The following is a 24,944-nucleotide window of genomic DNA, read 5'->3' as shown; positions in this document are numbered from 1 at the left end:
AACAGACGACCTGTGTGTTTTTCTCCTTCCAACTTGGGTGGTGGTGTTTGGACTCAGCACACACACCTCCCCGAGTTTTTAATCCACTGCTCTGAGGCCGAGCGTTGTCCTAGAGCTGCCCGGCTCCTCGGGCAACACGCTGAGAGCGGATTACAGCAGCAAATTAGTCTGAGGACACCAGACGCATCCGAGCCGGGGTGATGCTGTGGTGTGAAAATCAAACAGACCCCTGTCCCAAAACCCATGGAGGCCAGAGTCAAACTGAGCGTTTGGTTTACCCTGCTGCTGACAGCTCTTCACATCCCCGTCATGACACAGCTCAGACACTGACACACAGTGAATCTCTCTAGAGGATAGTTCCTCTGATTTACACATTTAAATCTCAGTCTGGAAAAAGAGAAATTCAATCTGACACATTATCTAAAGTTTTAAACTTTCTCAGTATGTTTTTACAGTACCCACAGTGTGAAGTTAAATTATTTTTTTTTCTTTTTTACACAGTCCATCCATTGTTTGGGGACTGAAACTCATTTTTCTCTGTCATCCTACCTTTAAAAACAGACATTTTTTATTTTATTTTTTTTAAAAGGTAGAATGTTTCTATCCAATCTTCTGATACCTGATGAGTAATATCAGGATGGTCACATGACTACACATCCAGAGGAAGCTAAACATGAGGCCTGTTGGACCTAAAAAAAAGAAGGCACTTAAACCAAATAAATATATAAATAAATAAGAAAATCTGTGGGAAAAAAAATCTTTCTTTACAAGCTCTGCGTTTAAAATCTAAATTAAAGAACACATTTGTTTTTTTTGTTTTTGGAAAATCTGGATGCAGATGAGATCAAATAAACCGGGAGGGATGAGGAAAAGAAGCAGAAGAAAAAAAAAACGTGGAACAATACAAATAAAATCTGATGCCTTAGATGATCATTAATTCTTTATTATTCATCAACAGTAGAATCAGTACAAACGAATTCCGTCTTTATTGGCTTGTAATGGCATCCTTTATCAAAAGGATAAAGGGCTTGGAAAAGGTCACGGTTTGTTAAACAAAATTAAAATGATACATTCCTGAAGAATTATGCAAATTATAATCCCCAAAACGCCAACAAAAGGCGGCAACAAAAGCTCACCAGTGGAGCGACAATAAACCTTCCCTGCGAGGTTTTCAGCAGGAAAAGTACGAATAAAGAGAGGAGCTGTGGAGCTGGGCCTGCCTGGGAAATATTAGTTTCACTCCAACAACTTAGAAAAAATGTCCCAGCTTGTAAAATACTTAATCATCACTCTCTATTTTTTTTTCTCCTGCTGCAGGCCTGAAAATGAAACCAAATCTGGGAAGAAGAAAAAATAAGTGAGTGTTTGGGTTTTTTTTTCTGCTTCAGTTCATCAGTTAAAGGAGCCGCAATAAGAGCTTAAAGTTCATTTAAAATAAAAATAAAAATTAAAAAGGAAACTGGAGTCAAATTAAAGGTGGCAACATAAAAAAAGCCCCCCAAAAACATGTACCCAAAGGATCATGGAGAGGATGATCATGTGCTGAAAATAATGGATCGAATGAGCAACATGCAGAGAATGTGAAGTCAGGGTTTGTTTTTTTATCCGGTGGGAAAAAAGAGAGGATCAGAAGTGCAGGAGCGTCCAGCAACAGATGTCCAGGCACAATTCTCGGGTTTGGAATTGAAATTTCACAAGAATTGCGTTTGGACAATCAGCAGCTAGAGCTCAAAAATACCCCCAAATCAAAATCAGCTTTAAAAAAACAAAAAAAAAGCGAACATGGAGAAAAAAAAGGAGGGAGAAGCAGCACAGTGTCACATTCATAAAAAAAAGAGAAGTGAATCTTATCCTCCATCACGATTAAAAAAAAAAAAAATCCCAAGTCACCAAGCAAGCGCGTTCACACTCAGACACAGCGCGCATCACAGGCCACATCAGCCATGTTATCCAATTACAGCCGCTAATTAGCAGCAGCTCTCCAATTTATAGGACATAATTCCCCCAACAAAAAACAAAGACAAACCAGCAGCCGGAGGAAGGAAAAAAAAAATCCATTCATAAATATCACAGAGAGAACAACTTTAAGAAGAAAGAAGAAGAAAGAAAGAAGAAGAAGAGAGCAGTTTTTTGCCCAAAACTCCTGTCCGCCATATCTGCACCTGTTAAGACGCATCTCTCTCCTCCATCCTTCCTTCCTTCCTCCCCCTTGTAAAAAAAAAAAAAGAAAGAAAAAAGCTCCAAAAAATTAAGATAAAAACAAAAAACAAAAAAACAGATGCAACTACCGTTTATCACCTTTTTCCTCGCACAAACCTGCAACAAGAGAGAGGAGGGAGGGGAAGACGAAGGGGAGATGTGTCTGCAGGTTGCCTGATGCACCTGCTCCTCCGCGTGTACTTCCAGGAGAGAGATGTGGAGCGGCGCGAGGGGGCTCCTCCAGCGGCGGCGAGGAGAGGCTGCTGGACGGAGGGAGAGATGGAGGGATGGAGGGATGGAGGCAGTGCTGGATGGATGCTCCCCCCCCCACACCACCACCACCACCAGCACAGCACCACCCCGGATGGTCGCAGGGAGGACGGGGGTGCGAGGACGGTCACGCCGCCGATCCGCCGCCGCCGCCGGCTCCCGATTCCTCTGTCGCTCCTCGTTCCTCCTCCGACCTTTTTCCTCCTTCCCTCCCCTCCGCCGGCCGATTTGAGGGGGCTTTTTCTGGGGCTCCTCCAACAATAAGCCCCGGTGCGTCCGTGTCACCGAGAGAGAGCTCGGGAGTGGGGCCGGTCCGCTCTTGGTACTGAGATTTGAATAAACACACACGTTCACACACACACCGCGGGGGTTGATGATAAATGCCCATTGTGCCCGGAGGAGGAGGAGAAGAAGAGGGAGAAGAAGAAGAAGAAGAAGAAGAAGTAGTAATGGATCTGCACTGAGAGAGAGAGAGAGAGAGAGAGAGAGAGAGAGAGAGAGAGAGAGAGAGAGAGAGAGAGAGAGCAGCTGCGAATGAAGGACCAGCAAACCTCTTAAAGACACAACGGCCTTATTTTTCCTCTTTCTCTCTCTCTCTTTTGCTTTTTCTTCATTTTCCAATTACAATCAAAACACTGTTAACCCCCCCGACACACACACACACACACACACACACACACACACACACACACACACACACACACACACACACACACACACACACACAGATGACGTTTCCCTCCTCGCTGCTGGTGTACAGAGACAGTTGGAGCTCTCAGAGGTTTCCCTCACTGATGATGTTATGGTGGGAAAACAATAACAACAATATACAAAAAATGCACACCAACCCAGGCTAACGAAATCTACTTCTTCCCACGAGGAAACAAAAATCAAACATGTCCTGTTACTATTTGACTGAAAGTATTTTTCTTGAAGAGATTTCAATCTGTAAAAACAAACAAACAAACAAACAAACAAACAAAAAAACCCACAAACCTGTTTTTATTTCGTTTGATACTTTTAAGTAAAATGACAAAAATAAAATAATAAATAAATAAATAGAAATGTGAAAGGGGCATGGGTGTAGAATTTCAAACTCAGAATTTTTAGCATTTGCAATATTAATGAGGTAATAATACAAACTCAGAGATATTTAATTTGCCCATAACTGAATAAACAAGCTGTCCTCAGAGAAATAAGGTCCCAGAACACTGTTTGAAGGTGGCAGGGTCCGCCACATAAAGACAAAGTAAACTAGTATGAAATTGTGTTATATTTTATGTTTAGTCAGTTGTGAAAACAAGAGTTTGTTTTATTTAGTTTGTTTAGGCATAAACAGATATTTCTCTTCTCATTGAAATTACATCCCAAAACTACACAGTTAGTTAAGTTTTTATTTGAAATTTAGAATAAAAACATTCATTGACTGATTTCTTAATCTGAAATAATGGTACAATTAGTTTTAATGAACTTCATTCATGAGGCGATGAAGATCATGTGATATGAGTGAAAGATCCAGAAGTGCTGGATGTCGAAGTGAAACTGTGTGTCAACTGAATAAAATGTATAATCCCTCAAAAACAATATATATATATTTTTAAGTTTAATCAAATGCATAAACACATAAAGTGTGAATATGAATCAAACAAATTATGAGAAAGACTGATTATTATCCTTTATTAAAGTATTTCCTTATACTTACAGATTTTCTTTTTCTTTTCGTTTTTTTGTACAATGATTTAGATGATTACACCTCCTAAATATCTGTAACCAAATTATTTGACCAATGTTTGAATTAAAATGTAAAAGAATTATAAATAAACAAAATCGAGTGAAACTAAATATATCATTATTTTGTAATTAAAATTAAGAGCTAAGCTCTGCAGGTTATTGCCTAACAGGATTAATAAAGATTGCAATAAAAAACAACAAAACAGCTACATCAATCAAACTCCAGTTCAGGATGTTTACTTTTCTTTCTTTTTTTAATTTTTTTTTTTAAACGAAGCTAGGCTAGCAGTTTCCCACTGCTTGCAGTCTTTATGCTAAGCTAGGCTAAACGCATCCTTGACCTGTCTACCTCTGCTGAGATGAAACTGCACCGACTCCTCTGCAGCTTCCAGCCCCAGAGAAGACGGTTAGTGTTAGATTACCTTAACATGACTCATTCAAAATGACCCAGTGTGGGTAATATTAAAATACTTAATCACAGGTTCAGCTCCTCTGAACTTTTCTATCAGACGCAAAATACAAATGTGTTGAAGGTGCCCAGGGGTGAGGTGAATCCAGGGTCAAAGCCAATACTTTATTGATTTCCCTCATGAAATCAATACTGATTGCAAAGATGTCCAAGCAGATGATACAGATGAGGCCGAATGATGTTTACAGGATGTGACAGTCAAGCTGAAAAACTGTGTTTCTGAAGAATAGAGTTACATAATCAGTCAGCACAGCCTTCTTGTGCTATTCTTTTTTTTAATATTAAAATTGATTTCTATACAGAGAGTCTGTGTCTCACTCTTTTGTTCTTTTGATTTATTTGCAGCATAAATCGAAAAGAAAAAAAAAAATAAGAAAATTGAGAATGTGTCTGGAAAATGTGGAGGGGGACTCCACAGTTCAAACACTTCCAGGACTACAAACTGTCCCCCTCTGCTGAGAGGAACGTTTCACCGTCTGTTCAGTGTCATGAAGGAGGACGGAGAGCTGACCTGAACCTGCATCCTAAAGCTGTTGGATAAGTGAAGTGAAGTAAAACGTACAGTCTGCCCCTCTGAGACAGCTGAGAAGAAGCAGAGAATCGCACAAAAGAAAAAGACTAATGTCAATACAAGTACCTCAATGTGGTGCGTTACTCGAGTAAATGTACTTAGTTACATTCCATCACCAGTCAGTGGTGTTATGTCTCAGATCCATAGCGTATTGCATTGTAATTCAATTGAGTTAAAAGGTCTGAGTATGCTTCAAAGACAGTTATTGCTGGATTGTCAAAGCCTTGATGATCATGTGACCTTCCAATTACCTATTATATTGTCCTTAAGCTAACCATATTTACAGTAGAAATATCAATTTTCACATGTCTGACTGTTTTGTAGAGGTCTGTCACCCATATCAATATACTTCTTATGGAGGTAATACATATTTCTCATATTTGGCTGAGAATGGGAAAAACAACCCTATTTTTCTTTTTTTTTTTTTTTACACTACCTGTGTCTGAAAAGGCAGGTGGTGTGTACACGACACCTCCACAGCATGTTTGAGGTTTGGGAATGCAGGTGGTCACAGCTGAGTAACAGGAGCAGTGCTACATCAACTACTACTTCCTGCACTGGCGGTGGACGGACACGGTGAGCTTCAGAATTGTCCCATATGAATGCGACTTCCTGAGATGCTGTGCTTTGTGAAAATGTAGATAAAACGTATTCAGATACTGGTGTCGTAACACAGAAAAAGCTGCTCACCGTGAAAGAATTTGTCATTTGAAGCATGAACCAGTAAGATATATAAATTGTGCAATGACTGGTATCTGTGCTGGCTTTTGAGACCTCCATCATGGATCCCAGGGTGATAATCCAGCATGTGAATCTTTACCATTGCACTATTCGTGAGCCGTTCTGTGCAAAACTATCATCTTAAAGCCAAATGTAAACAGTTAGACAAGGGGTTAAAGGAGAAATTACCCAGCAGGCTTTGCCTTCAGGGCGATGGTGGACCCTTCCTTCCCCTCTCATCAGACGTGTTAGTGCTGTCCCTCTGCCCCGCTCGGCTCTGTACGGTGAGTTAACATTTCCGTTGCTGGGAACATCTTTGCACGTTGGATGCTCATTTGCCTCTTAAAGGGCCCCGCTGCTGCCTTTTCATGGCCCTGTAAGAATAATTTAGTGCGGGAGGCCCGAGATCACTGGAGATTATGGCTATGAAAGGGGAGAAGGACGCGTTATTAATGCTTGCTCATCGGAAAGAGACGAATGAGAAAAGGATCCCCAACGGGCCTGGATTCACTGTAACACACGGCTCTGCCATGGGAAACCAGGACAGCTTCAGTCCTTTCTGTGATGCAGGAGGGGGGAAGAAAAGAAAGAAGCCTCATGAAAAAAGGAGCTGTAGTGATAATGAAAGACAACTACGGGTCCCTACTGGGACATTACAGTAATACACCAAGAGATAAAATACATTAAGGTCACTATTAACTACTATTCAGTCCCTACAGAAATATTATAGGGACATCATGGGGGATACCTTAAGACCAGTGGGCATAATCATAAAATGAAGCACAGAAAGGTCATTTTTCTGGACCACAGGGACACTATGAGTGAACGGACTAGTTTGATTTAAATATAATGCAAGTGTAAGAAATAAAAATGTATTGATGGGCCAAATGCACCAAATTTCAGCCTTACACACATTGACAATTATAGGACCAAAGAAACAAATAAAAATCACACAATATGCCCACAATATGCCTTAAAAGTAACATTAATAAACTATGAGATCACAATAAAGGCCATTATTATTGGGGAACTTCGGCGAATAGTGTTGCACTTCTATAAATCTGAGGGAATTTTGGTGAGAGAATGGTTAAAACAAATAGCTAGCAGCAAAAGTTGAAACATCCTGACTTTTAGTCAAGTGGATCCAAAATGATTAATCCTACATTTACCATATTACAACTGAATCTACACTGTAGAAAAATACCAACACCGATTAAACAGTCACCTAAAAACACCAGCTGTGTTACTCTACAACCACAAGGACTCTGAGGACTCAACTGCTAGCCGAAAAAGAACTGTACAGCCTTGTCACCGTCTGGACCTTCGACTGGAGCTTGTAAAAAAGGCCATCACAGATAAGATAGCTAGATTCTGTATATGGCTTTTGCTTTATCAGTTGCCTTCACACTGATTCGACTGAATCACGTTAGTTTGAATTTGCTGAACTACATTTTTGAAAAAGTGACGCCAAAGTGTTTCGAGCTTTGAACAGTTTGTAATGCTGGACTTTTGTTGTTTGAAATTCAATTGCTTGTAACCTCTGAGCGAATATGCCAATATGAGATAAACTGTTGGATGACCGTGCTTGCAGAAACAATGTCAAGTTGAGATTAGACCAATACATCATATCTACATGCTGGTCTTTGATATCAGCCCACAAAAATCTTTTTGCCAACAGTGGAGAGAGTGAAAAGACGGTGGCGTGATTACTCTACACTCATGGGGCCCCCATGGTGCTTGGACCTCCGTTTGGGAGCCGTTGATGTCTCCAGTAAGGCTACACTTCAACTCAGACACAGGACAAGAGTCGCTTGTCTTGTCTTGTATGTCAACCACCACTAACACCACATGCCTCTGTAGCAGGCTGGTGGTGCAACGGGTTGTCAAGGTAACGACAGTAGTTAACTGTGGTCAGGAACTGGTCTCGGGACCCCGGTGCCATATGGAACCAGGATAAACCGGTAGCACGAAAGACAGGTCAGCCATGATAGTGCGAATCGCTTCAACAGATGAATACAAAGACAGGATAGCTGGGTGAGCTCATCACTACCAGGTCAAAGATTGTGTTTAAAGCTCACTGTCTGTCCCTCGCTTTGTCTCCCGTTTGATGTGGGCTAGGTAGTCTACAGTGGGGGTATTTCCTTTGTTGTTGAGAACAGCTGCCTGCTTCTGCCGGAAACATGCAACGAGACTGAAGTGAGTAAGTGCGAACGACGAGAAGATAAAAAGCTTAGCTAGGCTGGTGAGACCTCTCTCTTTCACATTAGGCATGTCTCTTGATTTAGCGTTTCTTACTTTGGAATGAGTCTCCTGCATCTACAGTAACATGATCTCGCTCCCAACTTGTCAAATAAAGCAGCTTGGTCAGTGGCCTTAAGCTTCAAGCTATGACCTCTACCTGCTCATCTGGCAGATTTGCATGTGAAAGGCTCTGCAGTCAAGATAGTAATAATATGTACTATGCAGACTTTAAAAATAAAGCTTGCTGACAAGCAGTTCACATATTACTCTTCTGTATTGTTATTGATGTTGTCAGAAAGTCACCGCTTGGTTAGGTTTACACATAAAATCACCTGGTTAGGTTTAGGAAAATATATTTTGGAGTCAGTAAATTCAGTACCCTATCTTTTGTAATTGAAGTTCTTTTGATGCATCACTCATGTACCATAAGTTATGTCATTTACGTTTGTTAACTTACATTATGTAAAACTCTTGTTTCTAGGTCAAAGCACCAACTGTGGTGTTTGGAAGAACCCATCCAACCATCCACTGACTTGGACTTTTCTCGCCCCAAGTAGATACGCTATAGGGGCTAACTACAGGGTCAAACTCTAACAGCTGAAATCAAGTATTTGATGTGTTGGGAGTGTGAATGGGCTATCTGGAGAGGAAGCAAGTCCCTCAGAGTTTGACATATTTATACATTAGCCAGGAACGGACAACACTGAATACGTCTGCATACACACTTATGTCGAGCTACGGTCATAGCTTGACTGGGCCATCCAGCTGGACTACCACCATTGTCCCAGTCTACAAGCACCAGGGGAGAATCCATTTATTGACGTGAGTATGTCCGACTTGACCACGGTAAGCGGCGATACACACAGTCTCTGCTAGTTGCTACTGGACCTTCATCCAGTTGACCCATCACATACCAAACAAGTTAAGAAGCGGCAAACGGGCTGTACAGCAAATGACCACAACATGGATGACTTTTTGCCGCTGTACATCACAAAATATACATTGTATTAATACCCTCATGGTTGTCTTCTCTTGTTTTTCCCGGCTTCCCACTATGGATTTATGCCATGTGTCTGTGGTGCAGACTTCCAAAGGTCACTTTAGGTCCGACTAAGGTCTCCGACTTTTTTTTTTTCTTTTTAACATAATGTAAATGTACTGACTGGCTCTAGAAAGAGAGCATTTTTAACATTTTAGCTGCCACTGTAGTTTCATCATCTAGTTATTTCATTCTAGAATTGTGGACCTCGCCCTCCAAGGAGCCACACCAGCAGCATGGTTAGATTATATTGACCAGAGTTTGAAGAGTGTACAAGTGTCTATGTTATACTAACATAGCTCTTTTTAATTAGCCTCCTCAGCATCTCAGTGAAGTCAGTGGGCTTGTTTTGTGTTACTGCAGAGTTAGCACATATGTGGGAAGACCCCCCACCAGGCCACTGTTAGCCCTGCTATGCCCGGCCATAGAGCATAGGGGGAGGTTGGGGGTCTCTTTCGTGAATTAAGTTAGGGTCTCCTCTAAAGACCCAGGTGTCCAGCCCCACTGCTGACCTCTGACCCCTGCAGAAGAAGTTATTGAAGCCACTGGTGAAGCCTCCTAAAGCTGACCAGCCAGGAGGGGCTGGGAAAGTGGCCTGATGAAGGCAAAGGGTGGCTCGACGGGGTCACAGCAGAGAAAGACAGGGGGTTTTAAAAGGGTAAAGGGTGAGGGGTGTTCAGGGTGTGTGTGTGTGTATGTGTGTTGGTGGGGGGGATCATGGAGTGAAGAAGTTTCCTTTGAGCCCCCCCTTCCTCCTCCTCAGGTCCACAAGTGTGTCCCTGCAGCTATTGTGACTCTGAGCTACAGCAGGACAGAAGGCCTCAAACAAACCGGGTCTAAACAATGTTTGGCCCCTTTTGTTTCTCGCCTGCCTTTCTTCTTCAGCCCTCCATCGCAATCTACTGGCCTCCTTTGTATTGATTTCCCTCATTCAGCAGCTCGTCGGCCTCTTTCCGCTGTTTTATATGCTCTTTTCTGGCTTTTTTTGTCCACCACCTCCCCCACCTCCCCCTCCCTCCTCTGGCATTCTCTGCAGTGTGAGAACGCAGTGCGCCTCTTGACTGGATGCAACTCATTAAAGACACCTAATTGATGAAGAGTGTAATTAGTGTGACAATCGGAAGGGGAAATCAATATGTTTTTAGCCAAAAGAGCCACATCAGGGAGGACAAGATGGAAGAGAGCAGCGTGTGAGGAGAACCGTATGTTTGGGTGACAGCAGCTTGAAGAGGCTCGCTTTCACTTTTAGATACAAAAGAGGAGAAATTGAGCTTCAAGAAAAGGGTTTTTGTTTTTTGTTTTTTCCCAGTTCAATTCTCGACTCTCAACTTGTTGGAAGTGCATCACACAGAAACAACCCTATTGTTTAGGCTTTGACCTTAAAATGCACACACATTAACACACGGAAGGCTTGTTTATGTTCAGTTTTATGTCATAATACAGACAAGTGGCATTTCTAGGCATTGTTCGCTTCACCCTTCAACCTTCTAACTTGCCTATAATGTTGATGATAACAGCAGCTGTTGGAGAGATGTATCCTCCAATTTTTAAAGTGAAATACAGTCAGTGTGTGAGTGTACCACCCTTGTCCCCTGATGATACATGCGAGTGTCCAACCATCATTGCTGTTGTTAACAAACTAGTGCTGCTGACGCCATCTGCTTATCACAGATCCATCAGAATCACAACACAGAAATAGTTTGTTCATCGATACCTGAAACTCTCTGATGGATAATGGCAAAAAGAAGCAGACACAGCATTGCCGCTGCTTGTTCAGATCACTGGATTAGGTACACAGTAATAACTGGCACTGATTCAGTAGGTATCAACATTTTTTTTCCACATAGATCTTCTCTCCTCTGACTCATAGTGTCTGGACAGAAATGTAAGCTCCCTAGCAGGAATTACCACCTTGTGTATGAACAAAATTTACAAGTGGTCTAGAGCCGCTGTATGAGTCATGTACTGCTGGCTTTTGAGTTTAAATGTTATTGAAATCATATCAAATCCCAAATTCTTGACATATTTCTGCACAGCAGCTTCTACAGTTCAGTATCAGCCTCTGCTGCAGCCACAGTGTAACACCACCGATCCATCCTTTGACTGTCTCAACACCCTCCAACACCATAGGTCTAATCCATCAGTGAATAAATATCAGAGGAAACATTATTTCTCTCAATTATTGATACTGGTACCAGCCTAAAAGTGAGGTATCAGTCAGATTCCACTGCAGACCTCCACCAAGTCTACACAGCCTTCTGATTTTGTGGTTGTTATCATTGTTAACATAAAAGTATAGAAATCTTTATTCTGTGTCTGTATGTGCATGACATTCGATAGAGTAAAATCATCCTTTATAAATAAATACACACAAAATGAGCTCTGCAGGTCGTGTCATACATCAATTTTGTACTTTAATCCTGTTTTGTGGTTACTCTGCTCTTGACTTCATCTTTTTGAGCTGTTATCATGCTCTGTGGAAATGTGGGTCACCTCATTTAATTTCAGCCAGAGAATAAATACAGTCATGATAATGTTCTCCTCTCTGTAATGGATCCTGTGTTCTCCTGTTTATGTTGACAAACTCGGGGCTTCATGTCTGAGCAGCAGCAGAGTCCTTGGCTGGAGAGTCTGAGCTCTCCCTCTCCTTCCTCTTCCATGCAGCCTGTCTGCCCCCTGCTGGTGAGGAGGGGGACTGGGAGTCCGGCTGAGAGTCCTGCTGGAGGAACTGGGAGAGTAGGGTATCCACACTTTGGGCAAGAACAGAGTCCAGAACCTTCCGCTCCTCTGCAGAGAACCGGCCCAGGACGTGACGCTCCACCGAAGTTTGCCCCGCTGGCCGGCCGATCCCGACCCGAAGTCTGGGCATCACCTGCAGGAGGGACATGAGAGTGTCATCATCACCTATCCTCACTACGCAATGATGTGCTTGATTATATAAATCATTATGTATTTGTTTCAGACATTTTTGTGGCAAAATTTCATCAATGTACATTCTTCAGAAAATGATGCCTAATTAGTCTGCAACACTTTTTATGCAGGGCATGTGCAATTTTAACCACCCTACACTCTACATGTATGTATGAATATATAGTACACTACACAGTATATGTATATATTATTGTTTTTTGAACCAGTTTTAAGAATTAATTAATAATAATTAATAATAAAAGATAAAAACACAGGAAAAGAGTAAAATCTGAGTGAAATCAGACAACATGCAGTGTTGTGAAGAGCTGTGTGTAAACAGTCACTTACATCAGTTTGAAGACAGTCGACACAGGAGCGGACACCATTATGACCTCTGTGAAGAAGAGAGTTCATTTTAAATTCTCTGTGATTTTAAACATGTTTTTTCTTGCACATCAAACTCTTACAGTAAATATTACATTCAGCATTTCTCTTGTTAATTTTTGCACCACCTAAGCTTCAATCATGTCTTGGAGGGGACTTGATCCACCAATAGTCAGGTCTGTTGCTTAGTGTGATACAAAGCTCGTCAAATAACATTTCTTTTACTGTTCAAGACCTTCAAACGTCCATATCAAGTTTTATCTGAGAGCCACAAATGAAACCGACCTGGCACTTCCTCCATGTTTGATGGCAATCTTCCCTAGAGGTTTGTCCAGTTCATCGTGGACCAGCATGATGTCCTCAGGCCTGATGCCGTATTTACGAGCTAGAGGAGGACGAACAGATACTTCAGAACATTCAATGTGGAACCATTTTCATCACTTGACTTTCATAAATGTCTAAATATAAAAAGGGACAGTGGAACCCAAAATCAAAAATACAAATGTATCAGTCTAGATTGTTTTAGGGCGAGTTATCTGCCTTCTTTTTAATATAGCGGAACTAGATGGCTAGTGGTTCCCATAGCACCCCAAAAATGTGAAGATATTTTTTTCCATCACTAACTGTAGTAACAATATGTGAACACTTCAGTTCAAGGGTTTCTCTTAGCTCTGCATGAAGATCTGTGTCCAGATGTTGATGTGAACACTTCATGAAAGCCATTTGTAGTTTTCAGCTTTGGCGTGCGTGTACACACACGCTATGTGACGTCAGTGTGACTCTCCTGTTGCGGATTTTATTTCTGTTTAATTAATCATTTGCCCCACAAAGGCAATTTATTGAATGGCAGACAGAAAAATAAATCAAATTTGTTAATAGAGCACTTTGAACAAAACTGATTAGTGTCACAGTGATGAGCAGAGAGGACACAAAGGTAGTTTGTTCCTGAGCTCACCTCTGTCATAAACACACAAATGAAAATAAACACACAGACAGTCTTACATATTGCGTAACACTCAAAACAAAATCAGTCTATTGACACACACACACACACACACACACACACACACACACACACACACACACACACACACACACACACACACACACACTGTGACCTCACCTGCTTTGGCCACTGACACGCCGTTGATGTTCATCAGTAGCCTGGGACGGAGCAGCACCACATGTGTGTGTTCTATCTCTGACACGATGACCTCAGCCGACACGTGCTTGTCGCTACGCCAGCAGTCAGCCAAGCTGAACCGGGTGGCGAGCGCTCCGAGCACCGCCATGCCGACGCTGTGTCTGGTACTCTCCATCCCTGGGTTACCCAGCCCCACCACCTAACACACACAAACACACATAAATACACACATCTGCAACACTGAACTCGTGCAGTGGAGCAGCTATTGGTTGTGTTTGTCATTTTGAGGATTTTAGTAATTTGATTGTTGACTGTGTTTTGTAATGACCTTTAAATTGGATCAGGTAGTTACACTGGGTTGATGACTCTTATTTTATTCCACTGTGCCATAGATTCAGTTTATTCAGATTACTGGGTCTCTTCCAATGACAGTGTTCATTATTTTTAAAACACAGGAGATGAACAGATGGATTATTGCTTGTACAATGTCAGTTCTCTGTCATAAAAAGCCAGAGAGAGTTTGATTTCAGCTGAGGAGGCTGACATAAACACACAGAACACATTCTGTATACAACCACTGCCTTGTACTGATGGTACTGATCCACTGGCAGCAGTAACAGCTCTGTGAACAGAAATACTATAGTCTACATTGTATTAAACTCTGGCTCTATGGCTGCAGACACACTGCAAACATTGTGCTGTGCCTCTGCACACTAAGCTTTAATTCCTTTTGACTTGAAACAGGACACAGTGAAAAGGCACATGTGGACATCAACAGACAAATAAGGACAATAAAAATGCCACCTTATTGTCTCTACAGTCCCATTATTAAAATAAAACATACATCTCATACTATACAATTCCTGTTTTGTACTTTACCTCAGCATCCATCAAATTCATTTTTGTTTCTAAGTTCCTTGGACCAATTTGGAATGAAGACAAACCCCCTGGTCACTTTACATTATTAGTACAGTAAACACAGAGATCTAGCTGAACCCCATTAAATTGGCCCCCCAGGGACAAATAAAGTTTTTGAATTGAATTGAAAATACAGTCAACGTAATGATGCTTTGCTTAGTGATATGGTTGAAGTTGCACAGTTCAGTATTTAATTTTGGCATTTAGCATTAATTTGAAAACAATTTATACCGAACTGAATAGTTGTTTATACTGACACAGAAATGTGTTCAAACTTAACATTATGGGACGGATACTTTGTTTAATCAGCGAATTGTCACATTTTTAAATGGAGTTTGGTAGGAGCTGTCAATCCAATGAAACTGACAAGCGAATTTAAGGTATAAGTGAACATGTGGTAGCCAAAGTTAAGTAAACATGTAGCCACAACGTAATACACAAACTGTAGATGATGTGTGAGTTTATTACACTTACCATCCTTCGCCTGCCTTCTGTGTGCATGTCTGCTTCAATGCCCATGGCTGGCGTAAACAGCTCACTCAGCAAAACTCGGTTTACGACTCGTGTTAAAAGTCCTCTCATTGTGACAAAGTTCATCAGTGTCTTTAAAAAGAGTGACAAATACCGGCACAATTTACTCAAACCTGCGACTTTCTTCAATCGGCCCATGAAACAAGACTGTCTGCTCTTGTTATTGTGTCAAATTTAACGTTTTCTCAGTGATTTAGAGTGATAAAACAGTTCCTGTGACAATAACCTGAAGGTTCATTGTTTTCCCAATGAGATTCACTGTGTCTGAACTGTTAATATAAACTGTTTCATCCCATTCATGATAAAAACTATGTGAAGGTAACTTTAACTGGTATTACATTACTATGCTAACCGTTAGCATAGGCTACCGTACCTTGTTGGCTAACTCAAGTCAGCAACACATCAACAGACGATGACAACACACGATAAAACTGTGGCTAACACGGGACACGGGTGACATTGACAGTTTGTCATTTTCAAACTGACTTATTCTCAAATATGAGATGACATTAGCCTCCCATGGTCACGCATTTCTCTCTCTGTCACACTCCAGGCAGTCAGTCAGTCAGCGAGTGTTACAAAGACAACATGACTGACCTGGCTGTATCTACTCTGTTGGGCTGCAGCGCCATCTAGCTTGGGGACTGTGAAGTACAGTATAGTTTACCCAACACCGAGGGGCAATGTACAGTAAATGTTATATCTGTTCAGAGGCTGTACTGAACACACAAAACACTGTTGTATTCAGATTGCTGTGTATTTCTAAGAGGATGCTCATCACCACAACCTCAGTTCTCCTGATTAACTCACTTTCGACTAATCAGGAGCCACCAGTGAAATCATTGGCTTTGCTTACTCAGTATTGAGGAAGACAAATATAAAAGAACAACTAAATGTGTAGGATATTTATTGAAAAACAAAACACAATATTGTATCATGATAAGTCTCATAACAAATGTCACTATTTTAACTACTCTTTAAAGAATAAGTTCACCTCAAAATGAAAATTAAGTCATTACCTGGGTAATGAAGAGTTATGGCAAAGATAGAAGTTTTGTAGTCCACAAAACATTAATAGAGCTTCACAGCACAATAGTGTCACAGTACTCTCCCAAAACAGAAGTAGATGGGGATTTGTTTTAAAAAGTATAAAAAAACAGCCTGTCTGACATAGTCCAAGTCTCCAGAAGCTTGCTGATCCCAAATTGATTTGAAAATATGTTTTTACATCCTCTGTATGAAACCTTGTTGTACTTTAAAGGTCAGTTTGTTTATTCAGTTTATTCAGTCATGAATTTAAAGAGTTTATTTAGTTGATTAAGGCATTAAAAAAATAATAAAAATCATCCAAAGAAGACCTAATGATTAACATTTCTTCACCAAAACTACATAATGCACCTTTAAATAAATATCGTATAGGATTAATCAAATGATAAACATAGATTTAACCAATCATTGTATTGTTACCTTTTTTCAAATGTAATTTAAATCCTGTGTGTTTGACCATTCCCTGTAAATATTCTTATATTTTGTGCTGCCTTTGACTCTGGTTCTAAAAGGCTGAAAAAATGTTTGGAGTAATGACAGTCAGTTATTATGAAATATTCAGGCCACACATTTCAAGTTTTTAATGCAAATGTACTTGAAGCGATTTAATATGTATAACAGTCTTGTAGCTGGACATGTAATAAGCAAATTAATTATGACTCTGCGGGCCCTGCTATCAGTACCTGGCCTCAAACTTTTCGATTAAAGGAAGACAACAAAAAGGAAAATCCTTGATAATTTCAATTGTATTTTATTTAGAAACTTTCAACATTTGCTTTTGGAGCTGTAAGTTCTGCAGACTGATCATCAGTCCTGAGGAGGGGAGCAGGGAACAGCGTCAGTCACCGGCTGACACCTCTCCACCACAGCATTGATCTCGCCGACGCTCACGCCGTCGTAGGTGCCTGTGATGTACGTCCAGTGGGTGTCTCCGTTGTGGTTGGTCCTGCTCAGCCTGCCAGTGAAGGGGATGTCAGCCGTCATCTTCCTGCCTTCCATCCTCACGGCGCAGGAGTGGTTGGGTGGGACTTCCAGATTCACAGAGACGGCATGGCTGATGGACTCCACCATTTTGGTTCCCTCTGAGAAGGTGACCGTCTGCTCCTTGGAGAAGTCCACGTTCCCCGGGCCGAGGATGGGCACTTTGGCCGTCATGGTGGAGACAGAGCCGTTGCGGGTCTCTCTGCCAATGTCCCAGGTCTTCTCCATCGTGGTGGTCTTCTCCAGTTTCACCGTCTTCTCCACATTTCTGCACTCCAGGTTGGTGACTTTGGCGAACTGCAGGGCCTCCGGCGGATGGTGGAACAGCTCCATCTGGTCGATGGCGTACTCCACGTGAGAGATGTGCTGGCTGTAGCTGTCTCTGTTGATAGCGAGAACCTGGTAGCTCTTGTACCAGTATTCATCACCCTCCCAGGGAAGGAAGAAGGCCTCATGTTGGGTGACCACTTTGCCAAGACCGTACTTGTTTTTGCCCACATAGATATCAGACTTGGGGCAAGTTTTGACAGCATAGTGGGGGACAGAACCGTAAGAATCTTCGACCCACTGCAGGAACTCAAAGTGGTCCACATTGACCAGCACTTCAAACTTGGATGACCTGTACTCTCTGTCGGCGTAAGGGTACTGGCAGAAGTCCCCTTTGCTGGGAGTGTAGAAGCCGGCCTCGCAGTTGACTTTGCACACGTAGTCGGTGCGCTCGGTGTAGCCGTTGAAGATGGCGACAGCTCCATTTGGGAGGGAGCCGTCCCAGGCGACCCACTTGAGGTTGGTGTGTTCACCAAACATGGGGGGGGATTGTGACGTCGTCTCAGCTTGTTGGATGTCTCTAATCAAAGCAGGTTTGGTGACTTCCCGGGAAGGGAAGACATTTTCCAGTGTTGGGTTTAGCCATGCCTCTACACAACAAGACAGAAAGGAAGTAAGTTAAGGCTGTAAGTTTGGTACAAAAATCTATATCTTCAACTCTGTTTGAGTGTCTGACTAGATCCAACTGTTAGGATGTGACTCACTGGGTCTCTCCTGCCCGTCCTGCAGCTGGGAGATGTAGAGCAGTGGGTCAGCCTGCAGCGCTGGGCTGCACAGCTGCAGCACTGCGAACACAACAGCAACACACCACATCTGGACACACAGATGAGTTTCATAAGAGATCATCAAGCTGAATGATTTTCTTGTGTCATTCCCTCCTGAAGCTGATTAATTTTTCAGAGAGTTAAGTTGAATTGTTTTGAAGTAACATAACATGAAATACATGTTTCTCATCACTTTGTTTTTATTTACTGATAATTAAAAAAAAGGAAAAGAAAAAAAAGGCAAGTGAAATTCACCCAAACTGCAAGCTCTGAGAAGAAAAAAAACACACATGGCTTTCCTGCTATTCTGACAGTGACAGTTCATCATATTTTTACTTTTCACTAAACAATGTTTCCGTTTCAGCAATTTCTACAGTGCAACAGTTGAAATGTGCAACAGTTATTTGTCACACCTGTGTTTTCCAAGTCATTACATCATGGCAAAAATGGCAAAAATACAATTGGTCTTTGGCACCAAAACTTCTTTGTCAGTTGTTTAAGTTTTCAGAGTGTAACTTCTTCCTGATTTATAGACTTATCTAGACGTATCTCTCTTTTTATTGCATTATTTGAAAAGGTTGTGGGGAAAAAAAATAATAATATTTTTGTTATTTATAGGCCGCTGAAGGTGACTGTGCCATTAAGACAAAACACAAAACTAAACTCTGAGGATGATGCTGAATTTGCTCCTGGCAGTCAGTAAAGTTCAGTAAAGGTTAGACACTGTGTAACACTCCTTTAAAAGATATGTTTTCACAGCAGACTTTTAAAATTGTAAAATGTGAGTTCATGTCAGAAAATCTGAATTTATGTATGAGAGGTATGCTCCCATATTGCATAGAATTTGTCCTCAGAGAAAGAAAGAAAATGAATGGTAAGAAAACATTAAGACTACACAACTAACAGAGTCTACAACTTTGTTATTCTATAGTTCACAAAGATGAAATGTCCTCAGAATGAGTGCTAATTTCAGATTAAAATATTTCAGATTTCTTTATTGTTGATTATAAATTTCATTCAGGAAGCAAATCAGACAGTGAAATGATGCAGATTGAGCCAACACCAGCACTTCATTCAGATATAGAGAAGCAGTTTTTACCTCGACAGGTTCCTCCTGCAGTGACGCTGCCGGCACTATGTGCCGAGTTTTAAAACCTCCCTGCAGACTTATTATTGCCCGTAATAAAACAGGAGAGAGAGCTGCAGCAGCCCGTTGACCCAGTGTTTACACTCTGCTGCTGCTCAGGGTTAATCTGATGTGTTAATGTCAGAAGAAAGACTCAAAAGTAAATGAAACATTCCTAATTAAGAAGCTTGAAATTCACATAGGGGAGGTTTAATGAGCATGTTTCACTGCTGTTAAATGCATTCTCAGTGGAAGCTGACCAGTAGCACCACTGTCCACTGATATCAGTGGCAGGTTCAATGCCTTGCTTATGGACGCATAAGAAACAGTGAGAAGGAGCTCTTCCAGCATGGTCTGGATTCAAAAGAAGGACCTAATTTTTAAAAAATTAGTCCTGTTTCTAATAACCTCAATATTATGATTGTGAATCAATCATTTGAAAACTTGTAATGTTTAAAACAAAAATTGATTTTTGGAAGAAATACCCAACAAAATACCAGCTGATGAGCTAGTTTTTCCCTACACCTTGGTGAAGGATAACGTTTTTAAACATTTTCCATATCTCTGGTGTCAGTCTAATACACCATTATACAAGCTAGGTTGGCTCCACACACACACACACACACACACACACACACACACACACACACACACACACACACACACACACACACACACACACACAAACTGGATAGGTGGGTGTGTTTTTAGACTTAGTTGCCTTCCTGATAAAGCAGAACAGCTACAGACAGTGGGGGTCCTCGTGCTGTTTTGACCTGTTTTGTCCTTGACTCGAAATGAGGCCGTCTACCTGCAGCCATGGAGGAGTGTAAAAGAGTGTCTATACTGATAATGATAACAGGATTCTTTATTGATCCTTGCTCACAAAACAGTGCTCCCCCCCAATCTTCTCTTTGTGATTTTACTATTTGATGAGCCTGTTCGAAGTCCTTCATAAATAAATTTGCCCGGAATGAGAGACCCGTATCTGCTGGCCGATAGAGGATTGCATGATGTCCAAAGTGCTGTGGTGCTCTTTCTCCATCGATGTCAAGATACTGTATGTTTAGATAAGCTCGGGCTAGGAACACAGTGATTAGATCCCCTGTAATAGTTGGTCATTGATTAAGAAGGACCTTGTTACGTAATGTCGCCGGCTGCCAAGATTAAACGGGAGCAGGAGCCGCTCAACACGAACATTGTTCCGCGCACACAGCCCCTATCATTGAAAATCGCTGATGTCATGGCCATCTGTGTGCGTCCTTGAGACAGAAAGTTATTATGAATACATTTATTTCATACTGAACGGGGACTCTGTGTGAAACAAGGCTGTGTAAAGGTCACTTACAACTGCACTGTCACGGCCTTAAACCGCTTCAGCAATCAGCTGAGAGTGAATGTTCAGTTTTCTTATTCCACTCGGGAATGTGACAAGCAGGGATTCACTCTGATTCACAGCTCATGTTATTCTGTCTCTGTGACCATCCTATGTTCACACAGTGGAAGCTGAATATGTGAAACAAGGCAGGTTCTTCTTGTGGATGCAAAGTCTAAAAGTCATCAGTCTGACTTGCAGTTTCAACAGAAATAATTAATATATTCACTGTAATAAGCTGAACGCTGAAATCAGAATTTTGTGGGTGGGAAAACAAACATTCACAACTTTTTTTCCCAAACAACCTGTAGAAATCCCTTGAGACTATTTAAATGAACAAGATTATAAGTCTTCAGTCATGCAGCTATGTAAGGCTGTTCATAGGCACGGCACTGCTTTGGGCTAATGCTGCTGCCAAAAGCTATTACAGTCACACTGATGAGGTATGCTGATATCAAGCAGGATAGTCCTTCCAATGTTTACCATCCGAAGTGAATTTGTTAGCATGCTAACATTAGCTAATACAAGAGACCTGAAGGGACTGTCATTAATGTTGCAGGTATTTGGTTATAAACCATTAAAAGATTGGACAAACTAATAGTTTGATGTGAATGCGGTGCCGGATTAAAAGTCTTTAATTAACATTTTTATAAATTCATCCTGAGGGCAACATGAATTTCTGAAACAGATTTAACGACACCACTTGTTTTTGAGATCAATACTGCTATCACTGGAGCCATCCAGCTCTGACAATGGGGAATTTACTGACGAGAAAACATGGATTTAAATACAGCCCACATATAAAATATTTACTCAAACTTTGAAAGAATACCAATGGAATCTAATCAATATATTTTCCAATCCCAACTGCAACCCCACAAAAGAGAGGGAAGAGCAACCTGTAAAATATTAACCTGTTTTCTGGTCCTGTCCCATGCTGGTGAAGATTTGGAGCCAAGTTTTGGTTCTAATAAATATTTTGGAGTTTTTATTGCAAATGAATGTACTAAAATATTTCAATTTATAGCAGAAGTCCTGCATTCAAAGTTCCTTTTATCAAAAAAAGTGTACCTCTTTGCAAAGTCCCTTTCATAGTATCAAACTGAAATAGAACATGCATCATTTATTTTGTAGGGTAAATATCTACACACATAAAATAGGATTGCTCATGTGAATTGGCAGAAACTGAGCAGTTTGCAAATGTATGTAATGGTTCTTTTGTTTGAGTTTGTTGTTTAATTTAAATGTAAAATCATAAACAGAGAAACGTCATTAGTTTCATGTGGTGGTAAAATGGAGGAGGGATTCTGGAGATAATGGAAGTTTTAAAGAGCCAACATAAGAGACATTTTCCATTTTCCACACACCATGTGCTTTGTGTTATTTTATTGTGACACGTTATTTGCTTACAATTTCACAAAGATCAGATGTTGTTCAAACATTTCTTTTGGTGTATTTTCAGTCAGTCTTTCAGGGGCATGGCAGGGCGTCGACCACAGGTTCACAGCGGTCCACTACGGCCCGTACTTCTCCAATCTGGACTCCATCATATGTCCCAGAGATGGATGTCCACTGGGTCTCCCCGTTACGGTAGGTGCGGCTGAGGCGAGCTGTGTAGGGGATGTCGGCTTTCATCTTGCGTCCCTCCATGCGGACTCTGCATGAGTGGTTCGGTGGGACTTTGAGCTCCACAGACACTGAGTGGCTGAGTACCTCCACCAGGGTGGTTCCTCTGGAGAACTGGAGCGTCTTCTCGCCGCTCAGCTCAACACCTGCAGAGCCGATGAGGGGGATTTTAGCTGTGATGCTGCCTGTGATACCCAGCATGGTGGAACGGCCAATGTTCCAGGTGGTCTCCACCTCCGAGGTCTTTGAGATGGTGACTGTCTTCACCACTGTCTGGCACTCGTTGTTGGTGACCCCTGAGATGCGCATGGTCTCAGGAGGATACTGGAAGAGGGCGACCTCATCAATGGCGTACTTGACGTCAGTGATGTGTTGGGTGTAGGCATCCCTGTTGATGGTCAGGACCTGGTAGTTCTTGTACCAATACTCATCACCTTCCCAAGGCAAGAAGAAGGCTTCAAACTGAGGAACAACCTTCCCAAGACCGTACTTGTTCTTCCCAACATAGATGCCAACACCGGAGCAGGTCCTGACTGAATGCTGGGGCACTGAACCATAGGAGTCTTCCTTCCACTCCAGAAACTCAAAGTTGTCTTTGTTGGCCAGAATCTCAAACTCAGCAGCATAGTACTCACGGTCTCCATAGGGGTAGCGGCAATATGGGCCCAGGCTGGGGTTGTAGAATCCGGCCTCGCATTGGTACTTGCAGACGTAGTCGGTGCGCTCCGTGTAACCGTTGTAGATTGCAACGGCTCCGTTGGGCAGAGAACCGTCCCAGGTCAGCCACTCCAGGTTCACGTTATCGCCGAAAATGGAGGAAGGTAGACCCTGCTGCTGCTCCAAGTCAGCAGGAGTCAGAGGAGCTGACACCACATTGTTACCAGTGGGCTCAGGCACCAGGCCCTCCAGCTCTGGGTTCAGTAAGGAAGCTGTGGAAAAGAGACACACAGAACATTTACATTTCAAATCACACTGCACATACTTATCTTTTGCAGTCGGGGCTGCCCAAACTTTTTCTTTAATAATTAGGGATCCTACATATTTAAAGAGTATTTTACGTCACAATAAAAAAAATCAGTATGAACATCAAATTTAATATTAAATCTTTTTAAGGAATAGCTTTTCTCTCAAAACATCTCATGGGCCAAACTGAACCTTATGGTGGGGCAACTTTGGACTGTGAGCCCCACTTTGGGCAGCCCTGCTTTCAATGTCACAATTATGGCTAAAAAACAACTACAAATAATAATCTCAGCAATTCAAATCAATCTCAAATTGTTTGCCAGGAAATACTGTTAGTGTCAGAGTAGCAACGCTGCAGTGATTTGGTCTGTTGTAAGGAAAAACTAATGTAACTCAAAATGATGTCTGAGGTCCCGACACCAAGGCTCAGACTGTCTGGAAAGTCTGAAAAAACATCTGCTTCAGTATCGATTTAGTCAGAGGTGTAAAGCCAAGCTAATATCTGTATCTTTATCTCTCTATGTAATAAATATGACATGTTTACTTTTTCTGTGCTGCGCACTCTTCTTCACAATGTCCTGCAGACTGGCTGATGACAGGGCCAGCAGGGCCAGCAGCAACAACGCTGACAGCTTCATCTGGAATTAAACACAAAACATTGTCAAGGCTTTAAACTCAGTGTGGAGTAAGTTTGTATGTTCCTTCTTATGTCTGATGTATAAAACATATCATTTAAAAACAGAACAGGTAGTAAACAGGATCTGAACATCCTTACACTTTGTCCATAAAATGGATCTGCATTATAGACATAAGAGTGGATTATTGCATGATTTTTCTAAAACCACCTTCATCCATATACCTCGGCCCAAATCATTTTGCAACTGCAAGCATGATCTCTCTCTTTTTCATGGTAAACATGTTATCTCAAACCTCTGTTGCAAGGTGCTAAATGCCACAACATATAGCAAATAGTTTAAAAGGAGTTAAACTGACTGTGTCCATTTGGAACTAACTGTAGGGTCATTTAGGAAGTATGTATATAACAGTAAACATTTTTCTATAATTAAACTAAAATATGAAATATTGATAAGTAATGATGTTAATTAGATAGTAAAGTAGAACATACTCTTTTAAGTAACCACACCAAGAGGCATTCAAATGGTACATTTCTGTTCTGGAGACATTAATTTAAACCAAGGTTTTACTTGAGATTTTTACAAAACACTGGAAATGATATAATCCAAATAATACACAATGATGATTAGAGATTATTGCCATTTAACCATGATCATCAACGATCGTCCTGAGTCTGACTGACTGAAGGTGAAAAGAGACTGAGCAGCACTCACCCTTACAGTCGCTCCCCACAGAGTCCACAGCCGGTCACCTCCAGGTTTATATACACTGGTTTATGGCTCAATCATAAAGCACACTGTGCACTCTGTCTCACATGGATCAATAAACACAAAGTGGTGCAGTGGATTTGGTACCAGCTGAAGGCGACTGGTGTCATTGGAATTCATTTTCCTTCAAAAATTACTTTTTCACCCAATTTCCCGATTTCCGTTAAACCTTGTGCATGGATTAATTGTTGGCCAATACATGAAA

General features: G+C 41.5%; 3 protein-coding genes and 1 long non-coding RNA gene across 5 annotated transcripts; 1 reads left to right on the top strand and 3 right to left on the bottom strand.

Moving 5' to 3' along the window:
- The first annotated feature begins 7,836 nt into the window (after window positions 1-7,836).
- On the top strand, window positions 7,837-8,960 carry LOC119019905. The gene is made up of 3 exons (XR_005075184.1): window positions 7,837-7,937; window positions 8,079-8,156; window positions 8,683-8,960. It is a non-coding gene; the product is annotated as an uncharacterized LOC119019905 (long non-coding RNA).
- A 1,690-nt stretch (window positions 8,961-10,650) lies between these two features.
- ptrh1 (peptidyl-tRNA hydrolase 1 homolog) lies at window positions 10,651-15,518 on the bottom strand (the record flags this gene model as incomplete). Its single annotated transcript, XM_037097729.1, has 6 exons — window positions 10,651-12,112; window positions 12,499-12,544; window positions 12,820-12,919; window positions 13,658-13,877; window positions 15,071-15,199; window positions 15,501-15,518. Coding segments are annotated over 6 exons (792 nt in total), but the record flags the coding sequence as incomplete, so codon positions are not given.
- A 1,384-nt stretch (window positions 15,519-16,902) lies between these two features.
- LOC119018928 (natterin-3-like) lies at window positions 16,903-19,373 on the bottom strand. 2 transcript variants are annotated; one of them, XM_037096962.1, is made up of 3 exons: window positions 19,346-19,373; window positions 18,187-18,295; window positions 16,903-18,072 (listed from the first exon to the last, which is right to left on the bottom strand). In XM_037096962.1, exons 2-3 carry the CDS (start codon window positions 18,293-18,295, stop codon window positions 16,982-16,984), a joined length of 1,200 nt encoding a protein of 399 aa, XP_036952857.1. In that variant the 5' UTR covers window positions 19,346-19,373; the 3' UTR covers window positions 16,903-16,981. The 2 variants fall into 2 exon arrangements, with proteins under 2 accessions (XP_036952857.1, XP_036952855.1); XM_037096960.1 differs by lacking the exon at window positions 19,346-19,373 and having other exon boundaries at window positions 18,187-18,347.
- A 2,722-nt stretch (window positions 19,374-22,095) lies between these two features.
- LOC119019557 (natterin-3-like) lies at window positions 22,096-24,719 on the bottom strand. The gene is made up of 3 exons (XM_037098286.1): window positions 24,686-24,719; window positions 23,881-23,974; window positions 22,096-23,302 (listed from the first exon to the last, which is right to left on the bottom strand). Exons 2-3 carry the CDS (start codon window positions 23,972-23,974, stop codon window positions 22,218-22,220), a joined length of 1,179 nt encoding a protein of 392 aa, XP_036954181.1. The 5' UTR covers window positions 24,686-24,719; the 3' UTR covers window positions 22,096-22,217.
- Between the last annotated feature and the right edge of the window lie 225 nt (window positions 24,720-24,944).

This window comes from Acanthopagrus latus, chromosome 5, assembly GCF_904848185.1.
Source record: "Acanthopagrus latus isolate v.2019 chromosome 5, fAcaLat1.1, whole genome shotgun sequence".
In the NCBI taxonomy this organism is placed as follows: Eukaryota; Metazoa; Chordata; class Actinopteri; order Spariformes; family Sparidae; genus Acanthopagrus; species Acanthopagrus latus.
This window is presented reverse-complemented; position numbering and strand designations above follow the sequence as displayed.